Source organism: Chiloscyllium plagiosum, unplaced genomic scaffold (assembly GCF_037043375.1).
Source record: "Chiloscyllium plagiosum isolate Xiang-an unplaced genomic scaffold, Cpla_swu_hap1 HiC_scaffold_1, whole genome shotgun sequence".
Lineage (NCBI taxonomy): Eukaryota > Metazoa > Chordata > Chondrichthyes > Orectolobiformes > Hemiscylliidae > Chiloscyllium > Chiloscyllium plagiosum.
The window spans coordinates 133086351-133114285 of record NW_028270139.1 but is presented as its reverse complement, the minus strand read 5'-3'; the positions used below and the strand labels follow the sequence as shown (position 1 = coordinate 133114285).

Below are 27935 nucleotides of genomic sequence, written 5' to 3'. Positions count from 1 at the left end.
GGTGAATTTGAGGTTGGGGTGGAGGAGTTGGTAACGTTGATGAACTGTTCAACCTCCTTGTGGTAGCACGAGGCAACATCGATACAGTTATTGATGTAGCAGATGAACAGGTGAGGGGTGGTGCCAGTGTAACTGCGGAAGATGGACTGTTCCACATATGACAAATAGGCACGCATTTCTGGGTCCCATGTAGGTGCCAATGGTTTGGAGGAAGTCGGAGTATTGGAAAGAGAGGTTGTTGAGGGCGTCAGTGGAAGAGTACTGGTTGGGACAGTGTGAGAGGAAGAAATGGAAGGCTTGGAGATCTTCGTCGTGGCGGACCGATGTGTATAGAGACTGGACGCCCATGGTGAAGATAAGGAGTTGGGAGCCAAGGAAACGAAAATCTTGGAGGAGGTGAAGGGCATAGGTAGTGTCATGAACGTAGGCAAGGAGCTCCTGAACTAAGGGAGACAGGACGGTGTCGAGGTAGGAAGAGAGGAGTTCGGTGGGACAGGCGCAAGCTGAGACAATGGGTCGACCAGGGCAGTCAGGTTTGTGATTCTTAGGAAGGAGGTAGAATCGGGCAGTGCGGGATTCATGGACAATGAGGTTGGAGGCTATGGACGGAAAATCCCCAGAGGTGATGAGGTTATGGATGGTCTGGGAGATGATGGTTTGGTGATGGGACATGAGGTAGTGATCGAGGGGGTAGTAGGAGGAAGTGCCTGCAAATTGGCACCAGGCTTCAGTAGTGTAGCGGTTGGTGCGCCACATTGTGTCCCGCTTGTCTGCGGGTTTGATGGTGAGGTTGGTGTTGGTGTTGGAGCGGAGGGCTGCTCTTGAGGGTGAGAGTTTGGAGTGGGTGAGGCAGAGAGGTTGAGGTGGTCGATAACCTCTTCATTTCAAACTGCCACTGTGATAAGGGTGGGTAACAGGCTGTCACGGGGTATCCAGGTAGATGGGGTGCTGGAGGCAGGGGAAGGGGTCCTTAGTGGGTGGGCGGGTGTCTTGGTTGAAAAAGTGGGCACTGAGGCAGAGGAAGAAAATGTTCAAGGTTGCAGCGTGTCGAACTCATTAACCTGGGACCGTAGAGGGATAAAGGTGAGGCCTTTACTGAGGACTAAATGTTCTGAGGGAATGGCGAAGACATGGCAGGGATGGGGGCCAGGACCTGGAGTTCAAAGTGGGGTCAGAGATAATATCTTGAGTGGCCATGGTTATAGGGTCAGTAGTAACATCACTAACAAAAGTGACGCCCACAAAGGGTGCTGAAGTGGTGCTTATGGCTGGGTTAACAGGGGCGGAGGTGGCATCACGAGCGGCAAGAGCAACATTTCAGTTAGGTACTTGGCTGGTGACATTGGTGGAAGTGATGTTGACAATAGAGCCTTCCATTGGGTCAGACGTGGCTGCCGTGGCGGCAACTGCGGGGGCAGAAGTGACATGCAAGGTAGGTATAGTGTCTGTGCTGGTGACTCTAACTGCACTGGTGGATCCTGTGGTGGTAGCCTTCTCAGCAGTTGCGGAGATGGTTGGTTGGATGGTGATCTGAGGTGGTGTGAGTGGCAGGGGCGGAAGTGACGTCGTCAATCTCCCTGGCGGTTGTGGGGGTGTGCGGCCGCATGGCTAATGGCATCTGGGTGGTTCCAGAGGCCAGGGGAAGGTTCGAAAAAAAAACAGTATTGAGGGAAGTACACAAATGTTTGTTTAACTTACGTTCTTTCATGTCAGTTGCAGTACAGAAAAACAAATTTGTTGAGCACATGTATCCTTCTGAGGATGTAGAAATGCAGAGATTTGTTCCAGGTCTGGGAAAGTGAGGCTCCAAGCTGGGGCAGGTCTGACTGCAGGTAGAGTAGATGGCAGTGCATGGCTGATAGCGTGGAGCGGAGGATCCAGAAAGAGAATCATTGTTGAAGGTTTTGGATTTGTAGTGTGTTCTGGGTATCCTGATCAGGTCCAAACTGGGTGGGTCTGAATGTGGTCCTGAGTCCATGTGGGATCAGACGGTTCCATTGGCAGGCACTGAGAAAGGACTGTATTTGTCCAAAGCTATTGCCTGTTCCCATTTTGCCCGCCTGATTTCCCTCTTAAGTATACTCCTTTTGCCCTTATATTTCTGCAGAGAATCATTCAATCGCAGCTGTCAATGTGACATATGCCTCCTTTATCTTGACTAGAGCCTCAAATTTTCTAGTCATCCAGCATTCCCTACATCTACCAGCCTTAGTGCTCTCCTACTGCGATCTCAGTCATTTGCTCTACCTTATTTCCCAAGAGAAGGTCAAGTGGGGGTAGCACGGTGGCTCAATGGTGAGACCTGCTGTCTCAGTGCCAGGGGTCCGGCTCAGATTCCAATCTTGGGCAACTGCCTGTGTGGACTTTGCACATTCCCCCCATACCTGTGTGGGCTTCCTCCAGGTGCGCCAGTTTCCTCCCATTGTCCGAAGATATGCAAGTTAGATGGATCGGCCATAGAAAATGCAGGCTTACAGAAATAGCGAGGCGGCGTGAATGGGTGGGATGCTCTTCAGAAGGTATGTGAAATTGATGGGCCGAATGACCTTTTTCTACGAGTGGGGATTCTACGTTTTGTTCCTTCTCTAGTAGGTACATACATATATTGAAGAAAACTGTCGGCATTTAAATTCCTCTCCATTCAAGCCCTTAACACTATGGCAGTTTACACTTGGGAAGTTAAAGTCCCATAGCATTACAACCCTATTATTCTTACAGTTATTTGAAATCTCCTTACATATTTGCTTCTCAACTTCCCTATTGGAGGCTCTATAGTACAATGCCAATAAGATGATCATCCTTTTTCTATTTCTCAGTTCCAGCCATACAACCTCATTGGGCATTTTCCCAGGAATATCCTCTCTAAACATATCAATGATGTTACCCTTAACTAAACACACCACTCCTCCTCATTTGATGGGGCTTAGGGGAAAAAAAGTTTACTTTATTTCCCCAAAAATAAAAAAGGAGGAAACCTGTTTTGTCATTAGCTTATGGGATAAACATTGGGGAGGAATCATGGGTAATTACTGCTTATGCTTAAATATTGCCATAGGCAATATAAAATTTAGATGCTATCTTTAAGACAGCAACAAATACAGCATTTCTTACATTTTCCGCAATATTATACATTCAAATCTGGAATGGTACTCAAATTCACAATCTCTGACTCAGGGCAAAGAAACAAAATAACAATGCAATCTAGTTGATGTTCATCACTTAGTCAAAAATATCAGTCAATTTTTATGTATCAAGAGCAAACATTGAATGTTCTTGAATTTTATTCTGGCGAGTACGTTACTTATGTGGCGAGGAGTTTCTTCCAATTGTATACGCTAAGTGATGACAAAGGTATCATCTACATAACGGATTGATAGGGAGGAATGTCAGTTCCAAATGTTGCATTACTGCTTTTGCTAGCAATCAGGGACCCCATTGGTGTACCATTGATTTGTCTGTATACTTGTCCATTGAGTGTAAAGTGAGTTGTGAGGCATAGGACTAGTAATGTTAACATGCTGTTCTTGTTGATGCTGCTGGACCTGGTACATAGATGATACCTCCGTCATCATTATACGTACACAACTGGAAGAAACTCACCACCACATCAAAAACATCCTTACTGGATGAGAGTTCACTAAAAAGAGGACAGTACACTCCCCTTCCTGGACGTATTAGTGGAACACACATCTATTGGTGAACTCCAGACCAGTGTGTACAGGAAGAACACCCATAGAGATCAGATATTGAACTATAACAGCAACCATCCTAGCACCCACAAAAGAAGCTGTATTAGGACACTATTTAAATAGGCAAGAACAAACTGCAGCAACTGAACTCCAGACAGGAGAACAGGAACACTTATTCAATAGATTTAAATGGAATGGATACCCCAGGTGCACTGTTCTCCAGTACTTGTACAAAAACCAGTACTTGTACGGCACGGTGGCACAGTGGTTAGCACTGCTGCCTCACAGCGCCAGAGACCCGGGTTCAATTCCCGCCTCAGGCGACTATCTGTGTGGAGTTTGCACATTCTCCCAGTGTCTGCGTGGGTTTCCTCCCACAGTCCAAAGATGTGCAGGTCAGGTAAATTGGCCATGCTAAATTGCCCGTAGTGTTAGGTAAGGGGTAAATGCAGGGGTATGGGTGGGTTGCGCTTCGGCGGGGCGGTGTGGACTTGTTGGGCCGAAGGGCCTGTTTCCACACTGTAAGTAATCTAATCTAATCTAAAGAAGGAAACATGACATGACCAGGTACAATAGTGACCATACTTTACACCAAGTACATAATCAGAAATGACCACCTGACTACTCAGACCCTAGGAATCAGTGGTCCACAAATCAGTAAACACCTTTCATCAACACCTCACAAAAGTTAAGACCCAACACCACACAGGATGAACGTAACCCACAAGGTACCCTGCAAAGGCTGAAAAACACATTAGCACAAATAGGAAGAAAATTTATTATATAGTGCACGTGCATCAGCTCACCACTACCAGACACGACTAGTACTCTCTCTTTTCCACCACACAGACAGACAATGAAGAACACAAATACAATGGGACAATGTAACCATTCTAGCACAAACAACACAAACATGCAAGGAAATTCCTGGAAGCTTGGCACTCCAATCAGAACTCAAATATATATTGAGCTGGACCCCATATGCAAACCAATAAAAAGGTACAGAATCAGAAGTACCAGAAAACAGAGACAAACGCCAGGCGGGATAGACCACCAACATTTTGCCAGAGGCGCAGTGATGATGTCACCTAGTGAGGTGATGAAACATCTGCAGAAAAACACACCAGTTTGGCAAACAAATCTACAACCTAAAGTCTGAGTCTTTTAAAAGTAGTAGTGAGAATTCAGGGCCAGCATGTCCCTCTAATAGAGGAGGGCAAGGGCAGCAAGTCCAAAGGGATAGCGTGCTTGATAAAAACAAACATTATCAGGTACAAATATATTAAAAATAGGAGAGGCCCTCAGGAGAAGAGTGTGAGAATGGGTGGGATTTAACAAATATTACGAGGGCAAAGAGGGACCAAAAACATCTTTGGTAGATAGGACTAAGGAAAACCCCAAAAGGTATAATATATTTTGTAACAGCAAGAGGATTACCAGGGAAGAGAGTAGGGCCTATTAGAGAACAAAGGGGTAATCTATGCATGAAGCCAAAGAATGTGGATTAAATCAAAAAGAATGAATTTTTCCCATTGGTATTCAAAAGGAAAAAGACATTGCAGCTAGAGATTTTAATTAAGATGAGGATGTTCTAGCCCATGTTCAAATTATTAGAGAGGTGGTATTATAGGTTTTAACCTGATGAGATGTGCCCTAGGCTACTATGGGAGACAAGGAGGGACTTTGCTGGGGTCCTGGCAGAGATACAGAGGAACGTCAACTATCCAAACTACACATATGGGAAGTATTTTGTTCAGATAATCTAATGTTCGGATAATTGAATGCCAGATAATCGAGGATCCTCTGTATTCATTACTGCATTGACCACAGGTGAATTGCCAGGTGACTGGAGGATAGCTAATATGGGTCCTTTGTTCAAGGACAGCACGGATATGCCAAGTAATTATAGACCAGTTAGCCTAACATCAGTGGTAGGAAGTTATTGGAAAAAAATCTGAAGGACATGATCAATTGGAAAGGCTGATTATGGATAGTCAGCATTGACTTGTTAGAGGGAGATCTTGTCTTAATTAATTTGCTTTTGTGTAAAGGTAACTAAATACATTAATGACAGTAGTGCAGTTGATGTGGTTTACAGAGACTTCGGTAAGGCCTTTGACAAGATTCCACATTGAAAACTGGTCCAAAAAGGTAAAAGCCCACAGGATGGAAGGCAAGTTGGCAATCTGGATCCAAAATTGGCTTGAAAGTAGGAAGCAACAGATTATGGTGGTGAGTTTTGTTTTGTGATTGTAAGCCAGTGACTAAGTGTACCATAGAGATTCAGTGCTGGGACCCTTATGTACATTAATGACTTGGATATGAATGTAAAAGGTACAATCAGTAAATTACAGATGACAAATTTATGTTGTTGATAGTGAAATTGACCAGCTGGTAAATTGGACTGAAAAACAGATGGAATTTAACCCTGCTAAGTGAGAGATGATACATCATGAGATGTCTAATAAAGGAAAAGATACACAAAATGAATGGTAGGTCCCTAAGCAATACTAAGGAACAAAAGGAACATTGATGTACAAGTCAGATCACTAAAAGGTGTCAGCACAGGTAAACAGGATGGTGATGGTGAAACGTGGAATGTCATGCAGAGTACAGACACTAGGATGTGGTTTGGGTTGAAAAGATTCAGTTATGAAGAGACTGGATAGAGTGAGGTTGTGTCCCTTGGAGCAGCAGAGGTTGAGGGTGGATTGGATTGATGTATACAATATTACAAAAGGCATGAAGGCCAGAGGGCTTAAGTTTAAGGTAAAAAGTAAGTGATTTAGTGTATCTGAGGAAAATCTTTTCAACCAGAGAATGATAGAAACATGGAACGCACTGCCTTGGTGGAAGCAGGTACTCTCAACATTTTAGTATCTGGATAAGCATTTAAAATAACAGGACATAGAGGGCTATGGATCAAGTACAGATAAATAGGATTGGTGTAGTTTGTCATTTAGTGACTGGCAGAGATGTGGTGGGCCAAAAGGGCCTGTTTCCATGCTGTATGACCTATGACTATGAATCCAAGATCGTGAGTGACACAGTTGATTTGGATACTAGAATCCTGAACCTCATTAAAAGGTGTAGCAGGCAATAACTGGTGGGGTACCACAGGATCAGAGCTAGCCCAGACCCCAGCTAATCACAATATAATGATTTTGATGAGATAACTAAATATTACATCTCCAAATTTGCAGATGACACAAATCTAGGTGGGAGGGTGAGCTCTGAGGGCGGCACAGATGTTTCACTGTGATTCAGATAAGTTAGTGAGCAAATGCATGGCAAATGAAGTATAATGTAGATAAATCTGACAGTATCCACTTTGCTGACAAAAGCAGAAAGGTAGATTATCTAAATGGTGATAGATTAGAACAGAAGAGAACATCAGTTGCTAAAATTGAACATTCAATTGCAGAAAGCAGTAGAGAAGGCAAATGGGTTGGACTTCATAGCAAGAAGATTCGAGTAAAGAAACAGGGATGTCCTGCTGCAATTGTACAGGGCTTTGGCGAGACCACACAATACTGTGCACATTTCTGATCTCTTTATGAGGATAAATGATTCAGGGAGAGCAATGAATACCAGACCCAATTCTGATGAAGAACCACTGGATTCATAACACTTTCTCTCTCTCCATAGATGCTGCCGGACCTGCTGACCAGCACTCTGTGATGCTGGAAATCCGAACCAAAAACAATCTTTTTTTTTAAACTAGACTAACCTCTGAGGTAGCAGAACTGACCCAGGAAGAGAGAGCGAGAGAGATAGGTTAGTGGGGATTATATTCATGAGTTCAGAAGGAAGTGGGAGGAAGGGACTCTCAAACCTAAAAAATTCAAACAGTATTACTAGGCATGGTAAACACAGGAAGAATATTTCCAATGACTGGGAAATGCAAAACAGGGCCGAAGGGCCTGTTTCCACACTGTAGGGATGCGGATTCTGAATACCAGAAGTCAGTGTCTAAGGGAGACATGGTAGACAATTTACGACTGACATGAGGAGCAATCTCTTTATCCAGAGTGGTGAGTCTGTGGAATTTTGTGAAAGCAGTTGAGGTCAGAAAAGTGAATGCTTTCAAGAAGGACAAAGATTGGAATTGTGGAACAGGTTCAAAGGGCCAAATAGCTTATCAAAAATTCATTCACGAGGTGTAGGCGTGACTAGCTAAGCCATCCCGAACTGCCAAAAGGGCATTTCTGTGAAGTCACATCTAAAGCCAAATCAGGTAAAGACGGCAGCTGGCTTCCCAATAAAGGGCATTAGAGTGTCGGTTGGGTTTGCCTGACAACCACTGGTTTCGTGAGCTTGAGACTCTTGATTCCAAGTTTGTTTTCTCACCATCTGCCATGGTGGGATTTGAACACAAGTTTCCAGAACATTACTTGTATCTCTGAAATAATAGTGTTAACACCTAACTAACATCTCTCCTGTTCCTATTTTCTATTGTCTATGTCAAACTCAATGGCCAAGAGAGGACACCAGTTTATTGTGGTTTCACCTTGTGCATCAGATAGCAAAAAAAATGAAAGCCAATAGTGATATTCAAGCAAAACAAATTTTAGAAAGATACTGCCATCCACATTCACAAACATCACTGGATGGATGAAAGCAATAAAGGAATGGATCAAAGAAGTGTGCAATCTGAAACTAGTTGGACTTCGTAAAGAATTTGGTTCTTCTGGAACATGCTCAAATTCCACATCATCAATAGTGATGCAAGATGGATAACCTTTTGTTTTGTAAAGGGATATAAAGAATGAACTCATGACCAAATCTACACCTTCAAGAAAAATTGTTATCTCCATTAAAAATTTAAGTAAATTCCAATTAAACAACTGCAAAACAAAAAGTAATCACAGATGGTGCAAATCAGACCAAACAAGAGAAAATGCTATCACAATAGCCAGTTTAGGAGAGGCGATGGCATAGTGGCATTATCCCTACACTATTAATCTAGAAACTCAGCTAATCTTCTGGGGAAAGTGAGAACTGCAGATGCTGGAGATCAGAGTCAAAAGGTGTGGTGCTGGAAAAGCATAGCTGTCAAGCAGCATCCGAGGAGCAGGAGAGTCGATGCTTCATGAAGAGTTTATGCTTGAAACGTCTGCTCCTCGGATCTGCCTGTCCAGCTATGCTTTTCCAGCACCACAATTTTTGACTAATATTCTGGGGGGCCAGGTCTGATTCCCACCACAGCAGATGGTGGAGTTTGAGTTCCATTTAAAATCTCGAATGACGAAAAAAAAATCATTGCTGATTATCAGAAAAACCCACCTGGCTCACTAATGTCTTTCAGGGAAGGAAAAGGAAATCTGCTATCCTCACATGGCCCAGCCTACATGGGACTAGAGACTGCAGTATTTTGGTCGATTTTCAACTGCCCTTCGAAATGGCCTAGCAAGCCACTCAGATCAAGGGTGCATAGGGATAGGCAATAAATGCTGGCAAGCTAACGATACCCACATCCCACAAGTGAATTAAGAGAAAGTTCATATAACATCAGTTGAGTGAGAATCAAAATTGTGTTTCAGATCTATCATCTAATTTTTGGCCTGAATTGATTCAAGTCAGTCAAAATGGTAAGATAATCAATGGTATTGGGAAAAGAACCACAGAGATAATTGGAAGGGGTACCAAAGAAAAGTCTTGACCTGGAGGAACAGATGCACCAGAACAGGTGGCCCTCTCAATCTTCAATGGAAGATGGAGTAGTAGGTATGCTACCCAACTCGCCTGCTCCCCAACTAAAATAGACCATGATTAATAATTTACCCAAACACCACTTTTCTGGACTATCACCATATCCCATTAAGTCATTAAAATCTCAAGATCTTGGTCTTGAAATGATTCAGATTCCATAGCCCGTTAAAGGTGGAAAATTCCAAAGATCCACGACCATGGAAGAAATTCCTATTAGTCTCAGTCCTAAATGGGGTATCCTTCGGGAGATTGTCCGCCTTAGTTCGAGACTCACCAACCTAGAAAAATAACCTACATACATCCACCCCTGCATACCCTGAAATTATTTTCTATGAGATCACCTTATATTTTTCAAAATTCTATAGAGAATACATAATTTCTATTCCCAAAGTGTATGAATAAAACTATAGAAACAATGCAGTATGTCCACACATCCAAAATATTAACGTAGATTGTGATTAGTTGGTCCAAGCACTGATTCTAAAAGTGACTCACTTATAACAGCCTGCTATCCCAAGCATGTTTATTCCTACTCACTGCTTTCTGCCTAAGCAATTCTCAAACAATACCAACATATTACTCCTAATACGAAATGCTCAAATTTTATTTATTAACCTCTTATGTGGTACCTAAAATCAAAAGCCATCTAAAAGATCCAAATGCAACACACCCATTGATTTTTCTTCATCTAGATAAAAGTGATACTCAAAACTCCAGGATTGTCAATCATAATTTCACAAAACTATATATGTTGTCTCTACCCAAAATCCTATGTATCTAATAATAACATCCTTTAGCATTGCTTCTGAAAGTTTCCTATGATTGATATCAAACTAAGGACTCTTTAGTTCCCCATTTTTATGACCCGCTTTAAGTGTGGGATTTGTAGAACAATCTTTAAAAATTTTTTTTAAATTGTGAGCTGAAATGAAAAAGAACAGTTTCAAAACCAGTATTTTGAAGGATTGCTGAACATTGAGAAGTAACCCTACACTTTGGGCAAACATTGTGCAAATTGCTGTTTGGAAAGCTGCAACTGAATTGGTTGACAACTAATTGGAGTAGAGTATTCTGTATACAGATGCAGATGGATGGCAACAAGAAGTTGATTGGTGTATGGACTAGAGACCAGTTATAGAGAACAAAAAGTCTTTTGCCTGCCAACAAGCTGATTGATTTTCAGATAATTGAATAGCTTGGGGCTAGGGACAAAACACACAAAGTAGTGTGTTGATCTCCACCAGCACAGGGGTTGACCTTCTCTTCTCTGCAGTCAAAACCCATGTTAAACCTGAATAATACTGGTTAATCTTGCCTTCAGCAGCTGTTATAAGCTATGACTTTTAACTGATAAGTCAGATACCTTTGAAGAAAACCAGCCTTGTGTCACTTGCAAACTAGTAGAAGCAGAGGAAAAACAACTGAAAAGCATCATTCTGACCAGCACAGGAATCACAAGGATCATCTTAGTACGTTGTGAACAGAAAACCATTCAACTGTTTGCAAATTTTCCTCTGCCATAACCTATTTTTCCCTTGTATATTTGACTGTGCATGCATGTAGGGGTGAATCTAAGGGAATTAGAGTTTTCATGTGTGTTAAATGCCAACAGTTGAAATGGTGCTCATGAGTCTAAATTATTTGTAATAAATAATAACCAAGTACATAAACCTGGTCTGTACTTTCCATCAAGCTGGATCAGGAAATCCGATAAATTGCAGAATCGTGTACTTATTTTAAAAGCTTTAACTTGCAAGATTGAGAATGTGTATAAGGTATGAGCAAGTAGAGAAAGAGTTAAATTTAGGGTTGCTGACAAAGGCTCAAATAGTGTGACTTTGATCAGATAAGAACTTGCAGTAAATAATAAGGTGCTGGAGGCAAGGGTAGTGCTTTAACAAGGTGAAGAACATCTATTGTATTGCCAGTTAACGAGATGAAGAAAATCTATTGTGTAATGCCAGATGGCTTAATCTTTACAGTTGATGCTTGCTAATTGTAACGGTCACCCAATATAGATGTTGCTTTATTTGGATGCTACTCCCTGTAAGTGACTATATAATTCCTTAAAAATCTGCTGTCCGAGAGAAGACCAAGAACTCATGTCCTTGTGTACGTGGGCGATCGCTCTGTCCAGGGCTCGGAATAACGATGAAGGTAGAGCCATACTGTGTCTGAGTGTTTGCTTCGACTAATAGGGAAATGGGATGACAATAAGATGACTCCGAGAATAGTACAATCTGATTTCCAGCACACCACCATTTACATTTGGTACTTTCCAGTTGTGACAAAAATTGGATATCAGAGATTTAAGGAGTTAGGTAGTCAAAAAAAAAAAACTGGATAAATCTTTGCTCTCGGAGTAGCTCGCAGTTTTGGCAGAAGACAACAAGGCAACGTGGACACGTGTTCCAAATTAAAGGACTTCAAGAAGGTAATTAGGTAAAAACTTTTCACAGCTACTTCAATGCATCACAACATCAGAAATGGGAATCTTCTCTAATCATTACACAACATTCACTTTCATTCATAATTCAGAATGATGCAGTCCGTCTACAAATATAGAAATAGCTAGAGAGAGCACGAGAAAGAACAGGACAAATTACACTGCTGTCTTGGCACTTCATTTCACACCCCACCACTCATCACCCCACAACAGCAACCTGCCAAGGTTGCAGCAGCTAAATTCACAATCACTATCATCTACCACGTAGCAGGCACATGGGAACACTACCATTTGCAAATTCCCTTCCAGACAGGAGAGACCTGACTTGAAAGCATATCTTCAGAGTCTCTGCAACATGGGTATACTTACACCATATGGACTGTAAGGATTCAAAGGGAGATCACAATCACCTTCTCAACAGCAATTTGAGAACCACCTCAAATACCAGTATTGCCAGGCAACATCCAGTGAAAAAAATAATGAAAGGAAAATAGTGGTCCTTATACATGCATTTGTATACCAACTCTATACATTTATTACTAAATTAACAGATCGGTGAATGCACAAAAGTGGATCTACGATTCTGCTACATGAATAACAGAGACAGTTGACACAACCAGTCTCTCCTGCCCAAAAACAGAATTAAATGAAATGTAACTGCATAAAAAAAAATCAAAACATTAATAAAAATGATTAGATGTAGTTGTGACTAGGGTTCGCACCATTTCAAATGTAAGACAAAGCAATAACATACTTGGTTTATTACAGCATTTGCTCAAAGGGGAAAACGCGCACTAATAATGCAATAAGCGTGTCAGTTACAATTCAGTCAGTACGAGGTCATGGGTTCAAGTGTTCCTTTGCTATGCAATACAGATTTGCTATGAAGGCTGTTTCAGGTTATTGACTTTTCCAAAGTCTGAAAAAAGCCTGAAAAGTCACTGAAGTCAACAATCATGGGAGTTCCAGTGATTTCAAAAAGGCAAATCTGGTGATAACAGTTTGAACTAACTGAACCACAAGAGATAGACCAGGCAGTTACGTATTGCAACAAGGATCCGATTATGGACCAGCAAGTTTGTCTTAAAATGAATTTGCACGAGTAGATCTATCAGTTCCAGATAACCAACATCCTTAGAAATAATATCATTTACACAAGGCAAATATCTAAAATCTTACCACTGTTTAGATCATCTAGATAGCCTCCACCAAAACTTTGTGGCTATATAAACCTGCACTTATGATCATTAGATCTAAGCAACTGTATTGATCATTAGGGGAGACAATAAGCACACAAAGGATTTTGCTCAGTGATAATCAGTAACAATACTGCTGCAGCACATGCAGATGTGGCCAGTTACAGCACTAGGCCATGACAGGACTCTGGCTGCATGAAGCACCTGTGCAAGTGCGAATAGCAGGAATGGGGTAGGTGGTGTGTGCACACGGAGTTGGTAAGAGGTGAGGGAGCTCCGTTATAGCTGGGAGTGACGAGAGGAAGGCTGCTAGGATAAAATAAACTCTATTCTGACATGTAGGCCACTTTAGTTTATATCCAGGTTGCACCATAATTAGATAGGCAGCTGATTCCCACTATTTGACAATGACGCGAGATTTTTCCTGTTTGCACCACCCTAGAAGCTCATCAATACCCAGAACAAAGCAGAAATTGGAGGAGCATCCAATGCACCACCTTTTACATCATTTACACAGCGTCATCTGAGTATGATAGCCCCAGTATGTACAGTCTACAAGATACATAGCAGCAGCTATTGAGCAATTCTTTAACTGCTACTTCCATCGCAGCCTTTCATTATCTCGAAGTGCAAAGTCTCCTTCAATTCTTATACCACACCACTTTGTAAATAATAAAGTTAAAAATCACACAACACCAGGTTATAGTCCAACAGGTTTAATTGGAAGCACACTAGCTTTCGGAGCGACGCTCCTTCATCAGGTGACCTGATGAAGGAACGTCGCTCCGAAAGCTAGTGTGCTTCCAATTAAACCTGTTGGACTATAACCTGGTGTTGTGTGATTTTTAACTTTGTACACCCCAGTCCAACACCGGCATCTCCGAATTGTAAATAATAGTATTTCACTAGAAGATCAAAACCCTGGAACTCAATTTAACAGACTAATGAAACACTGTCTGTAACAATGCATAGCAATAGCTCGGCAGAACTGAGGGAATTGGATAGGCCAAAACAAATGCTGGCCTTGGAAGCACTGTCAACATCACAATTTTTTTTAAGAAGGTAATTTAATTAAAGAATTTGAATTTGTCTGAAATAATTGAACTTTCAATAATTACAAAAACTAAAAATATCAAATACTGCACACCACGATTTTCCAACTAATAGTTTTACTCGAGCATCAACATCTCTCAAGACAATGCATGACAGATCACTACCAAAAATTCCCACAGGAATCAAAAGGACCAACAAAATCACAGCACGATGGCTCAGTGGTTAGCACTGCTGCCTCACAACACCAGGGTCCGAGGTTCAATTCTAGCCTCAGGTGATTGTTTGTTTGTGTGGAGTCTGCACATTCTCCCCATGTCTGCATGGGTTCTCTCTGGATGCTCCAGTTTCCTCTCACAGTCCAAAGATGTGCAGGTCAGGCAAACTGGCCATGTTAAAGTGCCCATAGCGTTAGGTGCATTAGTCAGAGGGAAATGGGTCTGGATGGATTACTGTTCGGAGGGTCGGTGTGGACTGGATGGGCCGAAGGGCCTGTTTCCACACCGTAGGGAATCTAATCTAAATAAAACAAAAAGTCAAATGTGCCTGCGCATGGATGTCATTTCACAGGAAACTGGACAGCCCCAATTACGTAGGATCAGTACACTCTAACTGTACCAGGAGGCTTACAAAATAGACTGCAACGTAACCTAATCAGATGCATCAGCCAACAACATTTTTTTTTAAAATCAGTCTCTTTGATATTAGATTACTAGTATAACTCTACAATTAAGGTAACATTTCAGGACTTTAGTATTTAAACTATTCCAGAAACTCTTAAGGAGTGATTCAAAACGATATTGGGTAACTTTGCACCATTCCGAACAGTTTTTAAAATGGGCAAATGGCTTGATAAACAGTCTGATTTAGTCAACAAATTCCCTTTTCAGGGCCAGAGTTAAAGTGGACAAAGTAGGCAAACTGCATGCAATGGATTAAAATGGACTTTTGTGACCAAAGCTCTTAAGCTTAATGGAATGGGAAACACCAAAGAACTGAAACAAAAATCTGAAAATAACTCAAATAACCCAAGAGGTACTAAATTGCCTACATAAATCTGTACACCCTAATTTGAAAGGCAAAAAAGGCTGGTCAGAAAAAAATCAAAAGTCCTGCATGATCCAGTAGTTTTGATGCAAAATATATTTTAGTGTGCTTGATCTAAAATATTTTGATCAACTCCTAAACAAAAAAAAAAGCAAGTTACTAACATTATTGAAGAAGCTCAACAGTTTTAATCATTAAGGAAGGGCCAAGCAAAAATTTAGAGGAAGAAAACAATGCAGGTTAAAAAGGGTGCTGCCCCCAAGCCACTAATGCGTTCACCAGTTAAGTAACTCAGATTTGGAGCAGCCTAGTTGTCACTTTAGAGTAACAACAATAAAAGCAGCTCACATCTTAGAAATCATGAGCCATTAAAGATGTTACACTGAAAATTCATACTCATTAGGAAAACAGTAGTGTATTATTAGTATTATTGGACCAGTAATTCAGAGTATTAATGCTCCAAAGAGTTCAAATCCAATTTAAATTCAACAAATTGATCTGAGAAAACCAAATGCGATGATATGACCATTAAACTTAGATTTGCTATAAAAACCCATATAGTTCACAAATATTATTCGGAAAGAAACTGATTCCCTACCTTCACTGGCCAATGCAACTCCTGGCTCCCACCAACATAGGAGGCATCTTACTACCCTCTGAAATGGCCTAATGAATATGACATAGCAGAAGTAGGCCATTTATCCCATCAAGCCTGCTCAACATTCAATGAGATCATCCACTTTCCTGCCTTTTCCTCATACTGTTTAAAAATCTGCCTGTATCAAAATTGAATATAATTAATACCTCAGCTTCAAAAACCCATACTCAGTTGTAGACAGCTCCTGCTGAAAGGCTGGCTTTGCTGGTGACATCCACATACCCAAAATAAATTTAAAAACCTCCGAAATCAAATTTATCTAAACACATCACATTACAAAAAGTGGTACATACTTCAGTGAGGAAGCATGTTAAAATTATGGAAACTGACAAGAATCAGTTGTTGTCTGATTCAAATAAGAAGGGTTAATATAAAATGAGCTAAAAAAAATCTGGCCCAGTAAAATTAAAGACTGGTTGTGGGAGTTGCATGTAGGCCTCCAGACAATAATGGCCAGATAAGGGATAATATTAAGCAAAAAGCGAGAGAGGGTGCGACAATAACCATAGCTGATGTCAATTTCCATATACAGGTCGACCACTATATCTGCAGAATAGTCTTTCGCGACCCGAATGCATTATACAGAACATTCCTGAACCAGGAAGGTACATTTCCCATTTAAATAAGTGGGTTTGCCCCGACCCGTGGTTTCAGAACAGAAACCCTGCAGGGGGGGGTGAGAAGAGAAGGAGGAACTACTGCACAAACAAACCATATCAGCAATAACACACCAGATGAATTTCTGGCGTGCGTACAAGGCGAACCTGAAGACCAATATGCTAGGGGGTGTGATGGATGGCAGTTATAGGAAGGGGGTAAAAACCATAGATATAAATCATGTAGATGGGATACTTCCAGGTAAAGCAGGAGAGGGAGGCAGGTAGTGCAGCAGTTTGCTGTGGCTATCCCCATCTCAAACAAGTATGCTGTTTTGGAAAATATAGGGTGTGATGGGCTCTCAGGGGAATGTAGCAAAAGTCACGTTTCTGGTACCGAGACTGGTTCTAATATAACCAAGAGTACGTCAAGTTCCAAGCAATCAATTATGATCGGGGACAAGGAGAAAGTGTGGCACTGGAAAAGTACAGCCGGTCAGGCAGCATCCAAAGAGCAGGAGAGTCGACATTTCAGGCATGAGCCCTTCATCATCAGGAATGTGACATGCCTGAAGGGCTTAGGGTCGAAATGTCAACTCTCCTGCTCCTTGGATGCTGCTGGACCTGCTGCGTTTTTACTGCACCACACCTTTCAACTGTGATAGGGGACTCTCCAGTCAGAGGCATAGACAGACATTTCTGCAGCCAATAGCAGAAGTCTGAACGATGTGTTGCCTCCCTGGTGACAGATCAAGGATATCGGAGAGTCACAAAGATGTATAGCATGGAAATAGACCCTTCGGTCCAACCCGTCCACACCAACCAGACATTCCAACCCAATAAAGCCCCACCTGCCAGCAACCGGCCCATATCCCTCCTCACCCTTCCTATTCATATACCCATCCAAATGCCTCTTAAATATTGCAATTGTACCAGCCTCCACCACATCCTCTGGCAGCTCATTCCATACAAATCATTTATGTAAATGACAAAAAGTAGAGGATCCAGCACCGATCCTTGTGGCATACCACTGGTCACAGGCCTCCAGTCTGAAAAAACAACCCTCCACCACCACCCTCTGTCTTCTACCTTTGAGCCAGTTCTGTATCCAACTGGCTAGTTCTCCCTGTATTCCATGAGATCTAACCTTGCTAATCAGTCTCCATGGGGAACCTTGTCAAACGCCTTACTGAAGTCCATATAGATCTCATCTACTGCTCTGCCCTCATCAATCTTCTTTGTTACTTCCTCAAAAAACTCAATCAAGTTTGTAGACATGATTCCCCATGCACAAAGCCATGTTGACTATCCCGAATCAGTCCTTGCCTTTCCAAACATATGTGTACATTCTGTCCCTCAGGATTCCCTCCAACAACTTGCCCACCACTGAGGTCAGGCTCACCTGTCTATATGCTTGTCTTTACTACCCTTCTTAAATAGTGGCACCATGTTGGCCAACCTCCAGTCTTCTGGCACCTCACCTGTGACTATCAATGATACAAATATCTCAGCAAGAGGCCTAGCAATCACTTCTCTAGCTTCCCACAGAGTTCACGGGTACACCTGATCAGGTCTTGGGGATTTATCCACTTTTAACCGTTTCAAGGCATCCAGCATCCCTCCTCTATAATCTGGACATTTTGCAAGATGTCACTATCTATTTCCCTACAGTCTATATCTTCCATATCCTCTTCCACAGTAAATACTGATGCAAAATATTCATTTAGTATCTTCCCCATTGTCTACGGTCCACACAAAGGCTGCCTTGCTGATCTTCGAGGGGCCCTATTCTCTCCCTAGTTACCCTTTTGTGAAAGCAGAATATTCTCAAAAAGGGGAGAGGGACCAGTAAGAACTAATGACTCAAAGGGAATAGGATGAGATTCTGAAGGAAAAAAATAAGTTAGCAGAAGTTCAAAAAGGAGCTCCTGAAGGATTACTCCCAGACCCGTGAGCTAGTGAGGGTCTGAACAGGAGGATAGATTGGATGAACGCTGGCTGAGGAGCTGGCGCAGGGAGAAAAGCTCACTTTTTTGGTTTATTGGAATCTCTGCTGGGGTAGAAGTGACCTGTATAAGGAGGGCTGATTGCACCTGAATTGGAAGTGGACCAATATAGTGGCAGGGAGATTTGTTGGAGCTGCTCTGGAGGGTTAAAACTGGGAAGGTGACAGGGTGGGACCCCAGGAGATAGTGAGAAAAGAGATCAATCTGAGACTGGTACAGTTGGGAAAAGGAGTCAAACAGTCAAGGCAGGCAGGCAGGCACAAAGCAGCACAGTGGTTAGCACTGCTGCCTCACAGCGCCAGAGACCTGGGTTCAATTCCCGCCTCAGGCAACAGTGTGGAGTTTGCACATTCTCCCGGTGTCTGCCTGGATTTCCTCCAGTTTCCTCCCACAGTCCAAAAATGTGCAGGTTAGGTGAATTGGCCATGCTAAATTGCCCGCAGTGTTAGGCGAAGGGGTAAATGTAGGAGAATGGGTCTGGGTGGGTTGCTCTTTGAAGGGTCGGTGTGGACCTGTTGGGCCTAAGGGCCTGTTTCCACACTAAGTAATTTAATCTAAATAAAAAGAACAGGGTAGGACTGAAATTAAACTGCATTTATTTCAATGCAAGAGGCCGAACAGGGAAGGCAGATGAACGCAGGGCACGGTTAGGAACATGGGTCTGAGATATCATAGCAATTACAGTGACATGGCTCAGGGATGGACACGACTGATAACTTAATGTTTCAGGGATACAAATGCTATAAGAAGGATAGAAAGGGAGGCAAGACAGGAGGGGGAGTGGCGTTTTTGACAAAGGATAACATTATGGTTGCACTTAGGGAGGATATTCCTGGGAATAGATCCAGGGAAGTTATTTGTGTGGACTGAGAAACAAGAAAAGGGGATGATCACCTGATTGGGATTGTACTATAGACACCCAAAAGTCAGGAGGAAATTGAGAAACGAAATTGGTAAGGAAATCTCAGTTATCTGTAAGAATAATAGGGTGGTTATGATAGGGGATTTTAACTTTCCAAGCAGACTGGGACTGCATTGAGTTAAGCACTTAGATGGAGAGGAATTTGTGTACAAGAAAATTTTCTGATTCAGCATATGGATCTACCTACTAGAGGAGGAGTAAAACTTGACTTACCCTTGGGATAATAAGGCAGGACATGTGACTGAGGTATCAGTGGGAGAGCACTTTGGGACCAGTGACCATAATTCTAATAGTTTTAAAATAGTGATGGAAAAAGATAGACTGGATTCAAAAGTTAAAGTTCTAAATTGGAGAAAGGCCAATTTTGACGGTATTAGACAAGAACTTCCAAAAACTGATTAGGGCCGGATACTCTCAGGTATAGGGATGGTGGAAAAACAGGAAGCCTTCAAAAAAAAAGATAACAAGAGTGCCGAAACAGGATGTTCCTGTTACAGTGAAAGCCAAGGCTGCTAGGTATAGGGAATGCTGGATGACTAGAGAAATTGAGGTTTTGGTAAAGAAAGAAGCATATGTCAGGTATAGACTGCAGAGATCAAGTGAATCCTCAGAAGAGTATACAGGCAGTAGGAGTATACTTAAGAGGGAAATCAGAAGGGCAAAAAGGGAACATGAGATAGCTTTGGCAAATAGGGTTCAGGAGAATCCAAAGCAATTTTATAAATACATTAAGGACAAAAAGGTAACTAGGGGGTCAAGAGAGCACCTCAAAGGTTAGCGAGGCAGTCTGTGTGTGGAACTGCAGGAGATGGGAGAAGATACTAAACAAGTATTTTGCATCAGTGGAGAAGGACATGGAAGATATAGAACGTGGGGAAATAGATGGGGACATCTTAAAAAGTATCCATATTAGGTGGTGGTGCTGATGACTTAAAACATCCAAAAGTGAATAAATCCCCAGGACCTGATCAGGTGTGCCCTTGAACTCTAGGGAAGCGACTGCTGGGCCCCTTGCTGAGATTTTGTATCACCGATAGTCACAAGTAAGGTTCTGGAAGACTGAGCTTGGCTAACATGGTGCCACTATTTAAGAAAGGTGGTAAGGCAAATTCAGGGAACTATTGACCGGTGAGCCTGATATCCGTGGTAGGCAAGGTTAGTAGAAGGAATCCTGAGGGACAGGATTTACATGTATACTGGATATGTAAAAACTGATTAGGGATAATCAACATGGCTTTGTGCATGAGAAATCTTGAGGTTCTTAACTTGGAGTTTTTTTTTTGAAGTTGAGGATTGATGAGGTCAGAGCAGTGGATGTGATCTATATGGACTTCAGTAAGGCGTTCGACAAGGTTCCCCATGGTAGACTGGTTAGCAAGGTCAGATCTCACGAAATACAGGGAGAACTAGAGATTTGGCTAGAAGGCAGAGAATGGTGGTGGAGGGCTGCTTCTCAGACTGGTGGCTGGAGATCAGTGCTGTGCCACAAAGATCAGTGCTGGGTCCACTGCTTTTTGTCATTTACACAAATGATTTGAATGTGAATACAGGAAGTATAGTTAGAAGTTTACAGATGACAACAAAATTGGAGGTGCAACGGATAGCAAAAAAAAAAGGCTACCTCAATGTACAATCGGATCTTGACCAGATAGTCGATATTTTAAACTTAGATAATTTGAGGTGCTGCATTTTGGAAAGGCCAGACAGGGCAGGAATTATATACGTAATGGTAAGGTCCTGGGAGTACTGCTGAACAAAGACCTTGGAGTGCAGGTTTATACTTCCTTGAAAGTAGAGTCGTAAGTAGATAGGACAGTGAAGGCAGTGCTTTCCTTTATTGGTCAGTACACTGAATATAGCAGTTGTATAGGGCATTGGTTAGGCCCCTTTTGGAATATTGTGCGCAATTTTGGTCTCCCTGCTACAGGGAGGATGTTGTAAAACATGAAAGGATTCAGAAAAGATTTACAAGGATGTTGCCAGGGTTGAAAGATTTGAGCTATAGGGAGAGGCTGAATAAGCTGGGGCTGTATTCCCTAGAGCGTCAGAGTTTGAGGGGTTTATAAAATCATGAGAGGCATGGATAGGGTCAATAGACAAGGTCTTTTTTCTGAGTTGGGAGAGTCCAGAACTAGAGGGTACAGGTTTAAGGTGAGAGGGAAAAGGTCTAAAAAGAAATGAAGGGGCAACTTTTTCATGCAAGGGTGGTGCACGGATGGAATGAGCTGCCAGAGGAAGTGGTGGAGACTCGTACAATGACATTTAATAGGCATCTGAACAGGTATATGAATAGGAAAGGTTTAAAAGGGATACGGGCCACATGTTGGCAAACGGATCTAGATTAATTTAAGATATCTGGTTGGCAGGGACTGAAGATTCTGCTTCCGTTCTGTACATCTGTATGACTCTAGTTGAGAAACCAACTCAACAAGCTATCGCAAGTTTGGGTTTTGTGCAATGAGAAATGTATTATTAATCTTGTTGTGAGAGGTTCCTAACGTAATAGAATTCTTCATTGGGGTGGAAAGTGAAGTAGTCCGGTCCAAAACTATGGCCCCAAATCTAAACAAAGGAACTATGAAGGTATGAGGGCAAGTTGGCTGTAACAGACTGGTTGACCACATTAAAAAAGTACTTCAAAATGAATAGGTAATGTTGATAATTAAAGTAAATGCATGTATTTTAACAGTTATATACTTCTTTTAGGCAAAAGAAAAGATGACATGAAAAGTGGTTAACAAAAATAAATTAAGGAAAGTATTAGATCCAAAGAGGAGTCAAAGTGGCGAGGAAAAGTAGAGGACTGGGAGCAGTTTATAATTCAACAGCCGAGGACCAAGCAGTTAATTAAGAAGCCAAGAAAAAAAACGACAGCAAGTTTGCAAGAAACATCAAAGCAGACAACAGCTTCCATAATTAATGTTAGTGAAGACTAACTTAGGCCCCTTAAAGCCTGAAACAAGAGAATTGATAATGGTGAACAAGGTGGAGCAATTAAATAGTTACTTTAATTTGTCTTTACTGATGACAGATAACTTCCAAAAAGTGGTTGCGAAACCAAGGTCTTTTGGGAAGGAAGGAATGAAGGCAATAAATCAGTAAAAGATCAATTGGTGGAAAAATTCATAGGACTGACGGCTGATAAATCCTCACATCCCATGTTACGAAAGGATATGAAATAGGAGATGGTTAAGGGGAAGACAAAAGTCAGGAATTACAGACTGGTCCGTCTCAGTAGTTCTGAAAAGATAAGAGTCTATTACAAAGGATGCAATAATGGGACACTAGAAATACAATATTACAGTCAACATGGAATTATGAAAGGGAAATAGCATTTGACCAACCTCTTCTTTTTGGAGAATAAAACTAGTAGAAAAGATGAGGGAGAAGTCAGTAACATGTTCTTTTAAGTACAGAAAGTGTGGATAAAGTCCTGCAAAAGAGGTAATGTGCAAAATCAAAGCATTTTGGACTGGTGGTGGAAATATATTGACATGAATTAAGGCCATAAAAAGAATAAAATTAGGCCATTTGGAACAGCAAATCTACTATGCTGTAGAGTGAGATCATGTCAACCATGATAATAGCAAGCAGTTGTGAACTGAAATAAAAGTAAAAATGCTGGAAGTAAATCAGCATCTATGGAGAGATATAGAACGCATGCAAGGCTGACAATCTTACATCAGAATTGATCAGTGACTAAAAATACACACTGCGTATATAATCTCAGATGCTTCCTGACCTGAATGTTTCTGATACTTTTGTTTTTATTTCAGATTTCCAGCACCTGTACAGTTTGGCTTGTGTTGGACAAGAATGAATTGATGGTCTTCTGACCGGAGTAAGCGTACAATGGTAATTCTTAGTATTAGAACCACTGTGCTCAAAAATCTTACTTCAAGTATATAGGAGGGCATCATTTCAAAGCTGTAGAGGACAAAACTCAAGTAGTAAAAAGGTGAGGATATTAACAGACTGCTGAACAACAGACAGTAAAACAGAAAAACAAATGGCAGATGTAATTTTACAAATGTGAACTGATTCATAGCTAAATTTGCCAACGACATCAATAGGAGTAGGAAAGTAAGTGTGAATAGGAGGTACAGTCTGCAACAGGTTACAGACAGCTTAGGTGGGTGGGCAAAATTCGGTAGATGGGGCATAAACTAGGAAAACATAAACTTGCCCAGTTTGACAAGAAAAGGAAAGCAGCACACTACTTAAGGAGAGAGATTACAGAATTCCATGATAGAGGGATGAGAGTATCCAAATAAATCTCAGCAAGTTAGTATTCAGGTGCAGCAAGGCAAGTGGAACACTGGCTTTTATTGCAAGGGGAATAAAATAAAACCAAGTAGGAAGGTTTCATTGTTGTACTGATGTGACTACATATGGAGGACTATACAGAGTTTGGGTCTCTTTACTTGCCTAAAAATATATAGATGTGTTAGAAGCAGTTCTGAGAAGGTTCATTTGAATCATTCCTAGTATGAAGAAAAGTTGAACAGTTTGCATTTATATCCACTGAAATTTAGAAAAATCAAGGGGATAGCCAAGGTGACTGGAACAGGTGAATCACAGGTTTGTTTTCTATTGTGAAAGACACAAGAAACAGGGGCTACAATTTAAAATGAGGTGCCCCTTTTAGAACAAAAATTATTTTTCTCTCAGAAGGTCATTAGCATGTGGAATTCTCTTCCCCAGGCAGCAGTGGAAGCGGATAACTGAATTTACTGAAGGCAATAATGAGGAGTTTTGATATCAAGGGTGATGAAAGATTGACAGAAAAGTGGATTGACACAACAACCACATGATCCATGACCTTACTGAATAGCATGACTGGCCAAATTGTACTCTTATGCTCCTGTTTTGGAAGACCAAGTGCAGCCATTATAAAATAACGCTTTTTTTTTTCACAGCTATGTCCATACCTTGGAGTATGACGTTTTCATGATCACTGAGAATCGCAAAATCTGACTGCAATATAGATTTAGTAAACAACCCTATTTAATATGATATAAAACAAAGAAATGCAGGTGCTGGAGAAACTCAGCAGTTCTGGCAGCATTTGCAAAAAGAAAAAACAAAGTTAATGTTTCAAGTCCAGTGACCATTCGTTAGAATTAAAAGTATTGGGAAATTGTGGGATTTCTGCTGATGATATAAGTTGGGATGGGGGTGAAGAGAGAAAGAGGGGGAAAAGGGAAAGAAATTAAAAGAGATTACTAATGATAATAATACTACTATTTAATAAGCTGTTTTACTTTTATTTTATTGATTGTACGCCTTTTAAAATGGGGGCACATTGTCTCAACTTGATACTTGAATGGCCAATGACACGGTAAACAATTAGGAGAGACAAAGATTTACTACATGATACTGGGAAAAAGATTTCAATGGGGAGAGATGAGAGAAAGTACATTTGTGCATCTTACAGCAGATAAGAAGAAAAAAATGGAGAGGGGCTTCAAGTGAAGAAAATGAGAAAATTATTTCCAATGACAAAGGTCAGATTTAAGGCAACCAAAAAAAAGAATAAAAAGGCAACATGCACAGAAAAAGGTTGTTACATTGATTTGCGATGTTCTGGAATGCATCGCTTGAAAGTACAACAGAAGCTGATTTAGTAAGTTTTCAAAAGAAATTGATTAAGTACTCAAAAATACAAAAATATGCTGGATTATATGAAAAAAAAACAAGACAAGAGACTAATGGAATAGCTTTCACAAATCACGCACAGGTATGACGGGCCAAATGGCCCTCTGATTCCAGAAAAAGCAAAACGTTCACAATACAGAGTTTAAATTTATACTATCAGAGATCTGAATCACATTTGCCTGTGAACTGTTGTCAGAATTAGCCAACTTTAAACCAAGCCACATTACGATATTATCAGCAATATGACCATAAATCAATTCATCCCACTTAAAGGTAGATCAAAATGGTGTAAAATTTACAGTTCAATACGAAAGATGAGTTTTAATATTAATACCAAACCAGAATGCACATTCTAGATTCATATTAAAATCACACTGGTGCTTGGTTCTTACCCAAACCTGTTGGATACAGTCAAAATTAAATAAATTACATCAATAGGTTAAAGGGAAAAAGAAATTAGTGCTAATAAATCATTTGATTTCCCCTCCCCCCTTTTCCTGTAACAGAAGCAGCAGGCACAATGCTAGAAATGCGCAAATAATTTCATTAGTATCTGAACGTGAAAAAAAAAGGCTACAAACGAAGACATAACCTTTTTGTTTGAAGATCTCCAACATTACCTATTTGCATCAGATTGAGGATTATCAGTATCTTCTGCTTATGCTACAAGTGAGTGATTGTTTAGTTTACAGTTTAAACTTTGAGTTGTTACAAATTAGAACATTAGAAAACTCTTCAAAAAGAAAAAAAAACCCATTACAATTCCAGAAGTCTACAAAAAGCTTCTACAAGCATACAGGCAGACTTAGTTATTGGAAATGCTTCACAAGGGATTAATTTTTTAAAAGAAATGTCTATTAACCAAAAGCTCATTGCCCCCCACTCCTATTAATTGGGCCTCTAGCCTAAATGACTCACAATTATATCAGAGAGATATTACAATTGTAATATACTTACTATGCCTTTTGTGCCCCTTATCTGAATGCTGGCACGCAAATGATAAACACAATAGTTCATCATTTTGGCTCAGATGATGAAACATGTTCTTACCTCCCCTAGGGGAGCAGATGCGAGTATTAAGAAACCCACTCTTTTTGCCCTAGCATACAAGATAAAAGTGTCTTCATTTTAATAGAAAAAGTTGAATAAAAACATAAATTTGGGAAATATTATAGTGTAACCTCAAACTTTTGTTTCAAGAAACAATTATCCACTAAAGATTAAAAATCATACTACCGTCAATTATTTACATCCTGCATGCTCTTATCTATAAGAAAGGGAAAAAAAAGCACACTTGTAACTACTGCTGCCAAAGAGGCAAAAACAATGGCATGGAATCACCATCTCCATTCTAATAGATATAAAGCTCTGCTTCTTCCCATAAATCAAATCAAAACCATCATTGCAAGGAGCACTTTCTCTAGGCAACAGAGTTGGATAAGAAATGGAACTAACTTTGGCACATTGTAAACAAAGTATAAAGGAAAACACTGATTCCTATAAACAACTTTTTTAAACTACTTTTAATTTTAAAATCCAAATGCAAAGTTAACTTGATGTTTGAACAGAAGAAAACACTATACTTATACAGATAGCAATGACAAATTACCAAAGATAAACAGAATAAAACAAAATTACATATTGATCTAAGTCGATGTGCTCTTTGCTGCAACAGAACTGTCCCTCTTCATAAAGAAAATTACAATATATCTTTGAAAAAAGCTACACTAATGAATCTGTAACCCAAAAGTACAAAAGGTATATATATAAAAACACACATTTCCAAAAATCTATTACACAACCAATGTATCAAATGTTACTTTTTTGACACATTAGTATCAATGCTTATAATTAGCAGAAACTAGAACAAAATACATTCCTTAAATTCCCAAAATCAAGTGAAACAAACGTACATTTGGCCTCAGGGCCTATAAATACGCTTGTCGATAAATGATCAAGTTATATTTTAGGACAAGAAAACTAAACTTGTCACAAAAAAGTGTCATTAAAATGTAACAACTAAACCTGGCTGCCTGATTCAGGGAACAGAAGTTTGGCAGAGGATAGACGTTCCTTACCTGGGGATGGTCACACATTTGGTGTTGCAGCTCTGGGTGGTGATGGCCTTCTCCAGCTCGTCCAGCTGCCCCGTCTTCTTCAGCTTCTTCACCAGGCTCTTGACGGCTTTCTCGCACCATTTGTCGTCCTGCCCGTTGTTCTGCTGCTGTTGCTGCTGCTGCTGCGGCGGCGCCTGGGACGGGGACTGAGAAGAGGGAGACTGCGACTCGCCGCCTTTCTTCCAGCCCAGCAAACGCTTGACGATGGGCGGCGTGAAGGGCAAGATCGACATGGTTCGAGCCGGGAATGGGAATGGGGAGTGGGGAGTGAGGGGGCAGGGGGTGGGGGGGTGTCGGATGGAGGGAAAAAAAAAGAGAAAGGTGAAGAAGAAAGAGGAAAATAATAATAAAAAAGGGGATAACTGAGGTTGGAAAAGGGAAGAAAACGGCAACCACGATTCAAAAATTCAAACAATTGTGCCTCGCTTTACTCGGTAAACGTCGCTTATCAATCGAAACGATTCGTGAGAAAATAAATAAAAATTGCCCTCAAAAATGTCGTTAGCCTTCTGGGTAATTTATTATTAATTCTCACATCCTCCCCTGAGGTGATTTTATTTGGGTTTTTTTGCTCTCCCTTCCCGCTGGTCTCTTCGCTCCCTTTTTCTTTGATTGACGGCGAGAAACGATTAACAGTCTCCCCCCCGTCCACCTGGAAATCCCACCCCTAGCGCTCGCGCGTCCTCCACTCTCATTGGTGGGTCTGCCAAAGACGCCGGGCCGATCGGGCAGATCCCGGGGGTCTATTGGATAGATTCTTATGTCAATCATCCCAGGCATGCGTGAGGAACGTCCGGTTAACAGGTTTGGTTGATGCCTCAGCAAAACTTTTTTTCCT

At 41.1% G+C, this 27935-nt stretch overlaps 1 protein-coding gene across 2 annotated transcripts in view; it reads right to left on the bottom strand.

Annotated features, from left to right (window-relative positions):
* The window catches only part of smad2 (SMAD family member 2), a 120340-nt gene extending 92646 nt beyond the window's left edge, over positions 1-27694 (bottom strand). For both annotated transcript variants that reach the window (XM_043717159.2, XM_043717223.2), the window contains exon 1: positions 27059-27694. In XM_043717159.2, coding sequence (XP_043573094.2) covers positions 27059-27330 — 272 coding nt within the window. In that variant the 5' untranslated portion in view covers positions 27331-27694. The remainder of the gene's footprint in view (positions 1-27058) is intronic.
* Positions 27695-27935: the final 241 nt, after the last annotated feature.